This window comes from Oryctolagus cuniculus, chromosome 3 (genome assembly GCF_051225735.1).
Source record: "Oryctolagus cuniculus isolate XC-2025 breed Fujian yellow rabbit chromosome 3, ASM5122573v1, whole genome shotgun sequence".
Lineage (NCBI taxonomy): Eukaryota > Metazoa > Chordata > Mammalia > Lagomorpha > Leporidae > Oryctolagus > Oryctolagus cuniculus.
In genome coordinates, this window is record NC_142869.1 from 7,752,207 (window position 1) to 7,764,101 (window position 11,895).

At 60.8% G+C, this 11,895-nt stretch overlaps 1 protein-coding gene across 2 annotated transcripts; it reads left to right on the forward strand.

The window, feature by feature from the left end:
• Positions 1–7,142: 7,142 nt before the first annotated feature.
• On the forward strand, positions 7,143–11,229 carry NMUR1 (neuromedin U receptor 1). Of its 2 annotated transcripts, XM_008259306.5 has the most exons (3): positions 7,143–7,345; positions 7,798–8,669; positions 9,994–11,229. In XM_008259306.5, exons 2-3 carry the CDS (start codon positions 7,865–7,867, stop codon positions 10,371–10,373), a joined length of 1,185 nt encoding a protein of 394 aa, XP_008257528.3. In that variant the 5' UTR covers positions 7,143–7,345; positions 7,798–7,864; the 3' UTR covers positions 10,374–11,229. The 2 variants fall into 2 exon arrangements, with proteins under 2 accessions (XP_008257528.3, XP_051704057.3); XM_051848097.3 differs by lacking the exon at positions 7,143–7,345 and having other exon boundaries at positions 7,660–8,669.
• Positions 11,230–11,895: the final 666 nt, after the last annotated feature.

An 11,895-nucleotide genomic window follows, 5' to 3' on the forward strand; every position in this document is an offset into this window, starting at 1 on the left:
GCCAGGGCCACTGGGGCACTCGCTAGCTCCTCACCACAGCCCTGCGGAGCAGGTTCTGCAGTCAGCCCATTTTTCGGTTGGGAGACTGAGGCAGAGAAAGTCTAAGCCGCTTGCCCACCGCGAGCAGGCCCCCGAAGGGTGAAGAAGGTTACCACTGCCACTGTGGAAACTCACGGCGCAACCTCTCTGAACTGCGACCCCCCCCCCCCCACACACACTGCTGCCTTCTAGAATACACCAAGCTCCAACGAAGGAGCTCCGGGATTTCCGCCCAAAATTCCAGAGCAAATTCACCAGCAGCACCAGCTCCCTGGGGAACGGCCAACTCCCTAGTCCCGGCAGAGCGGCTGTCCCGGGCTGAAAGGTTCCAGGCTAGCCCATGGAAGGTGACGCAGTTCACAGAGAGTTCTCGGGGAGAACTCAGGCCAGCGAAACACAATGAGGGGGAAAGACAGCGAGCGCAGCTTCAGAGAGATGAGGCCAGGTGCGGTCGCGATCCCCGCTCTCCAACAGTGCTGGGTGGGCACCTGGCGCCGAGCTCTCGAGACCTGAGCGTGTTCAGAAACGGGGGAAGAAGGGTCGGAGCTGCAGGGGGAAAGGCAGAATGCTCTTTTCCCAGATAGATTTATGGTGGAGTTCTAGCTCCAGCCTTGTGTCAGGCCTCGGGCAAGCCACTTGACACTGCGAACCTGCTGCTTCCTCCGGCTCAAAGCCAGTCCCCCAGCAACGCTGTCTCAGGCTATTTATACGCCTGCTTCTGGGAGTCTTGTGGGTCCAAATGGACCCAGAAGGGTCTAAACTTCCAGTTCCCAGCTGTATGAATAGGAGTGCAGACTGGCTTTTCAGGGTTTTAAAATCTGGGTTATCTTGGGGCTGATGCACTTCTGATCCAGCTCCCTGCTAGTGTGTCTGGGAAAGCAGCAGAGGACGGCACAAGTGCGTGGGCCTCTGCTACCCACGTGGGAGACCTAAAAGAAGCTCCCGGCTCCTGGCTTTGGCCTGGCGCAGCCTCAGCTGGTGCAGCCATTTGGAGAGCAAACCAGCAAAGGCACCAGATGGAAGATCTCTCTCTCTCTCCCTCCCCACCTTTTAAATAAATAAATCTTAAAAATAAAATAAAATCTGGGCTCTGTTCTCTTCTTCACAGGCACCTGTATCACAATGGCTTTGCCAGGACAAGCTGCCCCCCCGCATGGGACCCCACGTGTGGCCCAGCATGCTTGCTGGCTCTGTGGTGCCCACACTCACTGTGCACCCGTCTCGGGTGCCTTTGACAAAGTCTGGAGCCCCTGAAAAGCAAGGACATCTGGGGTTTGTTCTGGCTGCTTGGCACCTGGGCTGTCTGCTCGGGGCTGTGGATGACCCATGGGTGCAGAGGCCAGCACCCCACCCCATGCAGCCCTGTGTCCTGTGTTTCACCTGGGGCAGGTGTCCAGGGCAAGTGCCTCAAAGAAGCAGGAACATGGTCACAGCCTGGGAGTGGTGTTCAGGGGACACAGGTCCATGCTAGGGGCTCTTCTGGCTGCGGTATGAGGCGGGAGCTGCAGCCACGCGGTCTCCCCCTCCTCCAGCCTCCTCGCTGAGCACCCAATGTTCTTCAGGAAACCTGGCCTAGAACTGCCAGGGCCGGTTTTGATATTTGCAAGCCAAGATCCTTACCCTGTATAGGTAGCCACCATCGCTTGTGACAAAAATTCCAGCAGTGACGTGCCCTGGCACTCTGCGTCCCCATTCTCAGAGCCTGGCTTTCGCTAAGCTGCAGGCCAGCTGTGCCCCGGCTGCTGCCTGCTTGCCCACTGCATGGGCGTGGGCAGGGTTCCTGGCTTGGTCCCTCGTGCCTGTGTCTAGCATCTGCTAGTAGCAAGCTCAGCGCTTTCTGCTTACTTTAGACTCAGTTTTGCTCCTGAGAACGCTGTAGCCTTAACAGGTCTCATCTGTCCCCCATGCGTGCACACACCTGCCATCCTGTCACCGCTTCCGCATGCTTTATTTTCTCCAGCTTAGTGCTATGTCCTTGGTGATTCTAAACCTCCTTTTACTTGTCAACGTTTGTTCCTATTAGCCGTGGACGCAGCCTGCCGTGGGGACAGGCTGTCATGGGGAAGAACTGTAAAGCAGTCATCAGACCAGCTACACACGGTCTGCCTGTGTGGTATCGCCATGTGCTGGCCTTGCTCAGCATGGTCAGTGACCAAGGACTTCTCCGGCCCAGCTGGCGGCCCCCTCAGCACTCACCCCTTGGTACACCACTGGCTACCAGACAGGTGGAATTAATGATAATCACAAGACACTTTGAAACTAAAGCAGAATGGGCCTCGTGTCTGCAATGGAGTCTCTTACAGTCCAGACCATGCAAAAATGTATTCGTGCACAGGTGTACAATGCCCAGACAATGCAAAAATGCCATAACATTGTAACTGTTGAGGTGGATTCGTTCTGAGAGGAGGAGCGTGGTGGGGGCAAGAGGCACAGAGTCACCACACAGACCCCGGGAGTCGGGTGAAAGCCGGCCAGAGGCAAGTAGCCTGCAGACTCATTTATTTCAGTTGGTACAGCAGCTTATATAGCCAAGGCAGCCAATCCGGTCAAGGGGCAGTCTATGCCCTAACCAATCACAGCCTGTTGCCAGGCAGGCTCCGTTATCAGTGGCCATCTTGGCATGGCCTCCTCATTCCACCACATTTAATACCCAGAGACTCTTGAGTGGGGGGTACAGGAATTCTTGAGTACTACTCTCTGTAGGTCTGAATGTAGGTCATGAGCACAAAAAAAGTTCTAAAACTGCAAGGAAAGAAGAGTAGGACAAAGAGGAGACAGGGTGAGAACTCACGGCCAGAACAAGCTTACTCAGGGAGTAAACCTGAAAAGGGCTCCCTGCCTTCGTGCACGCGGGAGGAACACGCAGCAGACAGCAGAGAACACACGGCAGACAGCGAGAGCCCTCCTGCAGGCTGGGTGTGTGTGGCGTAAGCAGCCGAGGGTCGCGGCAGGGCAGGGAGGGCGTGAGGAGGGACTGGTCTTCCTTCCGTTGGTTCACCCCCCAAATGGCCACTACGGCCGGCGCTGCGCAGATCCAAAGCCAGGAGCCAGGTGCTTCCTCCTGGTCTCCCATGCAGGTGCAGGGCCCAAGCACTTGGGCCATCCTCTACTGCCTTCCTGGGCCACAGCAGAGAGCTGGACTGGAAGAGGGGCAACCGGGACAGGATCCAGCGCCCCAGCCAGGACTAGAATCCGGTGTGCTGGTGCCGCAGGCAGAGGATTAGCCTAGTGAGTTGCGACGCTGGCCGGTACAGGCTTTTCCAACTCCTTGTGTCTGCCTTCCCGGGGGCTGGCTGGTTGGGAGGGATGCATGAGGACTGGGGGTCTCAGTCGCGTGTGCAGGATGCCGTAACTGAGCTGGTTGAGGGAGATAGCAGGGGAGACGTCTCAAGAGTGCAGCAGGTGGCGTTGAGTTGACTGAGAAAGAACGCAAGGGTCTGCTTTATTCCTTGCTCCATCAAAAGCCCCAAACCGGACACAGCAGCGTTGCCGTCTAACAAGTTCTTGAACCCTGACCGACCAGTCAGAAGCCCAGCTCTGATGGCAACGGCGGCCGCATCCGTGACCGGGAGAGCCCGGAGGAGCTGCTGCAGCACACGTGCCTGTGCTGGGTTGCCCGGGAGGGCTGGGGGGACAAGAGAGGCGCATCTGTCGCCTTGGAAGAACAGGTGGCAGGAGCACCCCATGGGCTCCCCGTAAGAATGGACCCCAACCCCAGGACAAGAGAAACCAGGCTGTTTCCGGACCATGCATCGTGTGGCCCGCAGTCGGTCAACTGGCCAGGTGCACAGACTCAGCCCTGATCAGGGAGGCGGGGGACTCCCTGTGCTCCCCTGCCCAGTCTGAGGCCCGCAGGCTCCTTGGGCTCTCTCCGAACAGAGGTCAAGGCCCTCAGAGGGGCAGGGGTCAGGCAGTTCCAGTGGCCCTCTCCACGGGCAGGACAGCCAGAGGTGACCAATGCCGGTCTCCCACGCTGCTGGTCCCCCATCCCGGGTCTGGGCCTGGATTTCCCTGTCCACTGGGGCTCAGCTCCCCTTTCCCAGGTGACTGGGTCCTTGTCCTTGCCAACCCTGCTAGCACAGGTCTCACCCAGCTCCGATCCCCATCAGCTTCCTGGTTTCCTTCAGAGACTCCTAAGCACGGCTACAGCCACCATTTCTTGAGCACTTGAACCCACGCGAGCTCGCTGAGTTCCCGCGGCATTCCTGGGAGCCAGGACCTATTTCTGCTAAATAGCAGAAGAGGAGGAGGTAGCGGGGCTTTGCTGTAGAGAGACTTACCCAAGGCCACACAGCGGGCAGACAGCATCACCCCCCACCCCACCCCGCATCTGCCATGCCCCGTCTGCCATTACCATCTCTCTTTTAGGGGTCCCAGTTTCTGGGAGTGAGCCAGGCCTGGGTGCACGAGTGCGGATGATCACACACCTGCCACTTGGCTCCCTGCGGCACAGTCCCTGCCCCCAAAGTGGGAATCCCCTCACCACCTCCTCTCTCTCCTGTCACAGTCCAGGCCTGCCCAGCCGAGCAGAGCCAGGTGGAGAGATCTGACCTGGAGTGGGGCCCAGAGGAGCTGGGCAACTCCCCTGTTCCTATGCTTGCTGTTCCCAGCCGTCCTTGCAGCCTGCCTGGTGCAGCCCCCTGATGGCAGGTCCTGGGCTGTGCCCACTGCCCAGGCTACGGAACAGCCCCTGCTTTCCGTCCAGCGCCTCAGGGTCCCCGAGCTCCTATCACCCTCCTCCTTGTCTCTTCTCTGCAGGCAGGGAAGCAGTGTGAGATGGGGAGCGGCGGATGCAGTAGGAGCTCCGGGTCAGCCCAAGCTGAGGACATCCTGTTGTGGGCCTGGCCCAGGGCACCTTGCCCACCATGGCTGTCAGGGAGTCGGAAGGATGGGGAGAGGCCAGGGAGCCCTGGGACCTAGGAGGTCTCCTGGCTGGCTCTGGAGGTCCCAGCAGCACTCTGTGCCAGGCTGGGTCCTTGGCACCCCAGCCTGGGCTGAGGCCCACCTGCCAAGCCCAGGAGTTGGCTGCGTCCACTCACAAGACCTGGGGAAGCTGCCTCTGGACGGGGCAGGGAAGCAGCAGGAAGTCACCGGGTTCTGGGGGGCACCTGCCCTGCTGCTCTGGAGCTCAGGCCCAGAGGCCAGGGCACCAGTGTCCTCTGGACAGTGAGTGCAGCGGTGGGGGCCACAGCCATGACGATCACTGGCTCTCGCCTTTCAGACGCTGCCCTTAGTCCAGTGTAGTCTATGATTGGCCATACCATGCAGCTGACTGTCAGAATTCCTGCTGCTGGGAGCTGTGTGCCTCTGAAGGCAGGAGTGCGTCGGTCCCTTCCTTGCCGGGACTCCGATCACCAACAAAGTGTCCCCAGCGGGTTCCAGGCAGGTAGAGTATGCGTGTGCTCATGTGTTCCCGGGATGGTGCAAGGCTGACGCTGACCCCACAGGACAGCAGCCCCATTCTGGAAGGTTCCACGTGGGCGAGCTCATCTCAGGCTGTGAACTCCCAGGGCGCCCCAGAATCCTTCTCCCAAGACCCTGAGAACAATGCACAACTGTGTTTACATGTGGAGTTCCTGGGAAGGCCTGCCTGGTGGAGGCTCCTCAAGTGTCTAACTCCCTGTCTCCAAGGCCAGACCGTGACTCACAGCGGAGGGCGGGAAGCAGGGAGCAGAAGCCTGGGGGAGACGGTGGCACCTCAGGTGCCATTGCATGGTGACAATCCCACCCACCCCCTCCTGGGTGCCGGCCCCTTACCAGACCCTGTGCTAAATCTTTGCATTTGAAGTGGTAGTGATGGTTAGCTTACTCTTCACAAGGGCAGCTCAGTCACACGGCTCCCGGCAGCCTCCTGGGTCCTGGGCTTGGTTCTTGGTGCAGGGACTCTCTGCAGGGCATCAGCCGACAGGAGGGCCCCTGGACCTCACTCAGACTAAGGCATCAGACTCCAGGGGCAGGCCCAGGGGCCAGCATGTTAGCTAGGGTGGGCTCTCCCTTCCAAGAGTTGAGTGCCAGTCGGAAGGCGCCCCTGTTTGGGGGAGCAGGGAGCTGGGCAGGCATTCCTGGCTCGTCCCTACACCCCCCCCCATCCCTGCCTGTAAGCCCCCTTGGTGAGGGGAGGGGCAGGCAAGGTGTTTGAGTGGATACTGGGGAGGTGCTGAGGGAACACAGGGAGGGGAGGGGAACCCCCGGGGCATGCAGGGGGTGCAGGGTCCAACCCACACTGGACTCTGGGGTGTTCTTTTTTTAAAAAAATGATTTATTTGAGAGGCAGAGTTACAGACTGAGAGAGAGGGAGAGAGAGAGAGATTTTTCCATCTGCTGGTTCACATCCCAAATAGCCAGAGCTGTGCAGATCCGAAGCCAGGAGCCAGGAGCTTCTTCCAGGTCTCCCATGCGGGTGCAGGGGCTCAAGGACTTGGACCATCCTCCACTGCTTTCCCAGGCCACAGCAGAGAGCTGGATGGGAAGAGGAGCAGTCAGGACACCAACCAGTGCCTCTATCAGATGCCAATGCCCCATTTAGAGGCTTAACCTACCAAACCACGGTGGGGCTCAGGAAGGGGACCCCACCGTGGGAGGAGCGGACCTGAGTCAGGTGGGACAGCTGGGGACTGCCCTGGGACTGGAGGTGGGAGGGCAAGTGTGGACTGCAAGGCGTGAGCCCTTGGGCCCCTGGACTTCCAGCATGCGGTGTGGTGTCCACTGGGGTGTGGCGTCCACGGGAGTGTGGCTGAAATGCCAAGCAGGAGCGACAGGGGCTGGAAGGACCCGGTGACAAGGACTTGGGTCACTCCTGGGGCTCAGTGTTCCCCTCTGCGCAGAGTGGTTGTGAAATGAAGGCGTCCCTGGGAACGTCCCGTCAGCCAGGAGGTGCGTGGCTGTGCAGGTTACGGGGCGACCAGGTCCCCGGGCCCGCAGCGCTGCGGGCCAGGGGAACGGCTCCTGGCGCCGGGCGGCAGCGAGTGAGCGCTTCGCGGGCTGGCGCGAGGGTGGGCCGGGCCCGGGGCAGGGGCGCGGGCTGGGGGGTCTGTGTCTGTCTGCGGGCTCCTCCCGGTGGAAGAGGACAAGAGGACGCACGCCGCCCCCTACCCCGCGGCTCCCCCACCGGCGCGCCCCGCGCTGGGGCTGCCGAGGGGCGGGAGGAGCCGGAGGAGGAGCCCGGTAGGGGGAGCCCCGGGATATTTAGGTTTGGAGCGGTTCCGGGGACGGAAAACGCAAGCCCCGACTTTCCGATGCAGCTCTGCGGTGCGCAGCCATCCCACAGCCTCCGCCGGCCGCCACGGTGACGCTGTCCCACAGCAAGGTAGGTGACAACCAAGCGACTCTGCTTGGGCTTAAACTCCCCGGAGCTGCCTCATTCAGAACAGCCTTAGGGAAGTCACCCGGGGAGAGGTCACACAGCCCTGTGCGCAGAAGGACCCGGGGACAAGGCGCTTGGGCCCCATTTCACAGATGCTCAAACTGAGGGCCTCTCCTAAAGTCCGTGGCTTAAGGGGGAGACTGCTGTCGGCCAAGCCAGTGCTGGACAGGGTGTCATCAGGTCAAAGGTTTCAGTAGCTGGGGACGTTTGGAGTTAGGGCTCCAGTTTGTGAGATGGGCCCTTGCACATCGCTGAAAGCCTGAACGCACACCCCATGGCCGGGTTTTGATTTCCCCGTGGTTAAAGGAGTGCCCCTCGTCGGCGGGGAGAGGACGCGGCCCAGAGCCAGGGCTCCCCAAGGGACTTTTGGGGCCTCTCTCTCCTCCATCCTACAGCACCCTGTCTGGCCTCAACTGCTCCATCCTCCCTGGAGACCTGTGCCCCAGGGGTGCCCGAAGCCCCATGCTCTGCAATGGCAGTGAGGCCAGGGGGCTCTCTGAGGACTTGAACCTGACCGACGAGGAGCTGCGGCTCAAGTACCTGGGGCCGCAGCAGACGGAGCTGTTCGTGCCCATCTGCGCCACGTACCTGCTGATCTTCGCAGTGGGAGCCGTGGGCAACGGGCTGACCTGCCTGGTCATCCTGCGCCACACGGCCATGCGCACGCCCACCAACTGCTACCTCTTCAGCCTGGCCGTGTCCGACCTGCTGGTGCTGCTGGTGGGCTTGCCCCTGGAGCTCTACGAGATGTGGCGCAACTACCCGTTCCTGCTGGGCACCGGCGGCTGCTACTTCCGCACGCTGCTCTTCGAGACGGTCTGCCTGGCCTCAGTGCTCAACGTCACGGCCCTGAGCGTGGAGCGCTACGTGGCCGTGGTGCACCCACTCCGGGCCAGGTCCGTGGTGACGCACGCCCACGTGCGCCGTGTGCTTGGGGTCATCTGGAGCCTGGCTGTGCTCTGCTCTCTGCCCAACACCAGCCTGCACGGCATCCGGCAGCTGCACGTGCCCTGCAGGGGCCCTGTGCCCGACTCGGCCATGTGCGTGGTGGTGCGCCCCCAGACCCTCTACAACCTGGTGGTGCAGACCACGGCGCTACTCTTCTTCTGCCTGCCCATGGCCACCATCAGTGTGCTGTACCTGCTCATCGGGCTGCGGCTGCGCCGGGAGAGGCTGCTGCTGACGCCGGGGAAGGGGGCCAGGGCCGGCAACGCTCGAAGCCTTCAGCAGCAGGACAGGGGCCGGAGACAGGTGACCAAGATGCTGTGTAAGTGTCTCCGCCGGCGGGGAGGGGCCGGGCTCAGCTGGGGTATGAGGCCTGGGGGAGGGGCTTGGAGGAACCCCATGCCCCCATGTCCTGCTCTGCCCTGCGGGGCTGGGCGATCTGAGCTCTCCCAGCTGGAAGCTTTCGCCAAAGTAAGTGAGGCTCGCTGCTAAACTAATCCTCGGGATTCTTGGTTCAGAGATTCAAAAGAGTGTCAAGACAGCAACAGCACAGCATAAGCCAAGCCCAGGGCCCCGCCAAGCTTGGGACCGTGACGCTGGCCCTGGCTCGTGGGGCCAAACTGTGGAGGGGCAGGGGTTGGGCTCCAGACTCACAGACTCAGGGACCCGGACCCTCCAGCTCGCTCATCTTCACCTAAACGTGACCCAGCTCTGTTCTCCCTGCAGCAGCTGGCCACGCATGGCTGGCCTGGTCCCTTACAGGTTCCTGAAAAGTCCCAGGCAGAGTCTGGCCCACCACTGGGCCACAAGCGGCAGCATGCTGATGCAACCCCTAGGGGAGCAGTGGAATCTTCAGGGGGCGAGTCCTCAAAGGAGGGGCAGGAGAGTGCCAGGGAGGCCAGGGCTGGGACCTCTTGCAAGCAACATGCTGCTTGAATCCAGGGTTGTGAGCAAAACCACGCTAGGGTATGGTGAGAAGACACTGCAGGGGAGAAGCAAACATAAGACACAAGCAGCAAAAATCGAAGTGTGCCTGGGAGCAGAGCCCCAAAGAAGGGCATGACTTGTTAAGACCAGGCCAGAAAGGAATTTGGGAGGAGGACTTGGCCAGCCCAGCCTGCCTTTAGCTGGGCCAGGGGTGGGGGAAACCTCTCAAGGAAAGGGGTGTCAGCCCAGGTTGTTCAGCTGGGGCTGGAGCTGGGAGGGCCCAGGGCCCAGGCCAGCACGGCGTGGCGTGTGAAGGCGTCTAAGAACGCGTGTGTCTCACTGGCTGCCCGCTTCCCTACACTGAACACGTCAGCAAGAGTGACCCCCAGAGTGGGCCTTAGCCCACAGTCTGTGTCTTACTGGAACTCAGCAGCCACGGCTAGGAGGCCCCCGTTCCAGATCCCATGGAGGAGAATCTGGTTGGACCAGCTGGGCTCAGGGATCCACGCCTGATCCAATAGGCTGTGGCCAGGGCAGGGCACGTGACCCTCTCTGTCCAGTTGGTGATAGAGGTAAGTGCAGTCTCTCTGAAACAGGCAGGCAGGACAGGTAACCTTCTAGAAACTTCCAGAAGGATGGCCTGTGCGATGGGAGGAGGGAGCCTGGTGGGCAGAGGAGAGAGGCTGCGGCACCCAGGCCTCCCTTCTCTGTCCCTGCAGTTGTGTTGGTGGTGGTATTTGCCATCTGCTGGGCACCGTTCCACGCTGACCGGCTCATGTGGAGCTTCGTGTTCCAGTGGACGGACGACCTGGTCCTGGCCTTCCAGTACTTACACGTCGTCTCCGGCGTCTTCTTCTACCTCGGCTCGGCCGCCAATCCGGTGCTCTACAGCCTCATGTCCAGCCGCTTCCGGGAGGCCTTTCAGGAAGCCCTGGGCCTGGGGGCCTGGCGCCACCGCCACAGGGCCCAGCACGGCTCCCACAGCCTCAGCAGGGGGACCGTGGGCAGCACCCTCTATGAATTGGGCTGCCCGGGCAACAGGGCCCCCCTGGCTGGGAACGGTGGCCCAGAGGGGCAGCAGGAGACCAACCTCTCCTGAGTGGACCCAGAAGTGGCCTCTGCCGGCAGAGGAGTGGGGGGTGGGGACTAGGGGACCTCACACTTCCACCTAGAATCTCAGAACAGCACCTGAGTTATTCCTGTATCCACCTGTGTCCTCCAGGCTTGAGGGAAAGAGCGCGAGAAAGCAGACTGGACTTTGGTTTCTGAGGGCCCTCAGCTGAAGTCCCTCCCCTGCAGGGACAGCACAGGTGGCTGGGCCTGGCCGTCCTCCACCTGGACACCATTTCCCCTGTCTCTAAGGGGTCCCATGGAGCCCAGCTGGCCTCCCCATTTCTTGTTGAATTCTGGCCCACTCTGTGCCTGTTCCTGGGACCCACGTCTGACCCAACCCCTCCTTGGCCACCCTTCTGCTCTGGGATCGTCACCCTGCGGAGCTGCTGGGGGCAGGGTTCTTGGGGACTCAGGGACCTGGTTCCAGTCCCAGTCCTGCTGCCTCAAGCAAACGCAGCCCCCAGCCCCAGTTTCTGGGCCTTGGTTCCTGGTTGACAAAATGAAGGCCCCACTGGGACCGGTGCTGTGATGTAGCAGGTCAAGCTGCCACTTGCAGTGTTGGCATCCCATATGTGCGCCAGTTCGAGACCCGGCTGCTCCACTTCCCATCCAGTTCTCTCCTATGGCCTGGAAAAGCAGAAGAAGATGACAAAAGTGCTTGGGTCCCTGCACCTGCGTGGGAGACCTGGCGGAAGCTCCTGGCTCCTGGCTTTGGATTGGCCCAGCTCCGGCCGTTTCTGCCATTTGGAGAGTGAGCCAGTGGATGGAAGACCTCTCTCTCTTTCTGTCTTTCCCTCTCTCTCACTCTGCCTCTCAAATAAATAAATATTATTTTATCTTTAGCTGTGGTTTCCCCTCTCCTGTGAGTCTGTAAGTCACCGCTCATCACAGAACTGACTGATGCCTTCAGATTAACGCGGAGGTGATGACTCTCCAGGCCCGCATCACCCCGAGCCCTGCTTCCTCCCGGCCCCCACATCCGCCTCCGCCGGCTACCAGGCAGGTTCTCGGCCAGTCCTGCGAGCAGGGCCCTCCCCTGCCTGCTGCCTTCCTCACCTGCATGCAGGCTGGCCCTGGGACGCCAAGTGTGCAGAGCCTTGGGCCCAGCTGACCAGATGATTTGGGGGAGAGGGGAGCCAAGAGATTTGGGCCAAAGTCAGCGAGTGACCCTCTGGGGACCGTTCTGCTGGGCTTTATGAGCGAGGAGAGGAACGGGGATGAGTACGTCCATCCCTGGGGACCAGTTCTGTGCTCCGTCAGGACTCAGTGGAAGAACGAGATGCATGCTGCCGTGAGTCCCTGGTTGGCTGAGAAGAGACAAGTAGGGGGCACCCTGGCGGGTGAGGGCCGAGGTGGTCCCTGCGGACAGCCCGGGTTCCCCACCCGGAAGGTGGAGGATGTGGGACAGCATTGCAGGTGATGTCGTTTTGTTTCAAAAATCCAGTTATCGAGATGCATGCTCCTTGTGGGAAATTTGAAAAATGCAAACGAGCACAAGTGAAAACAAC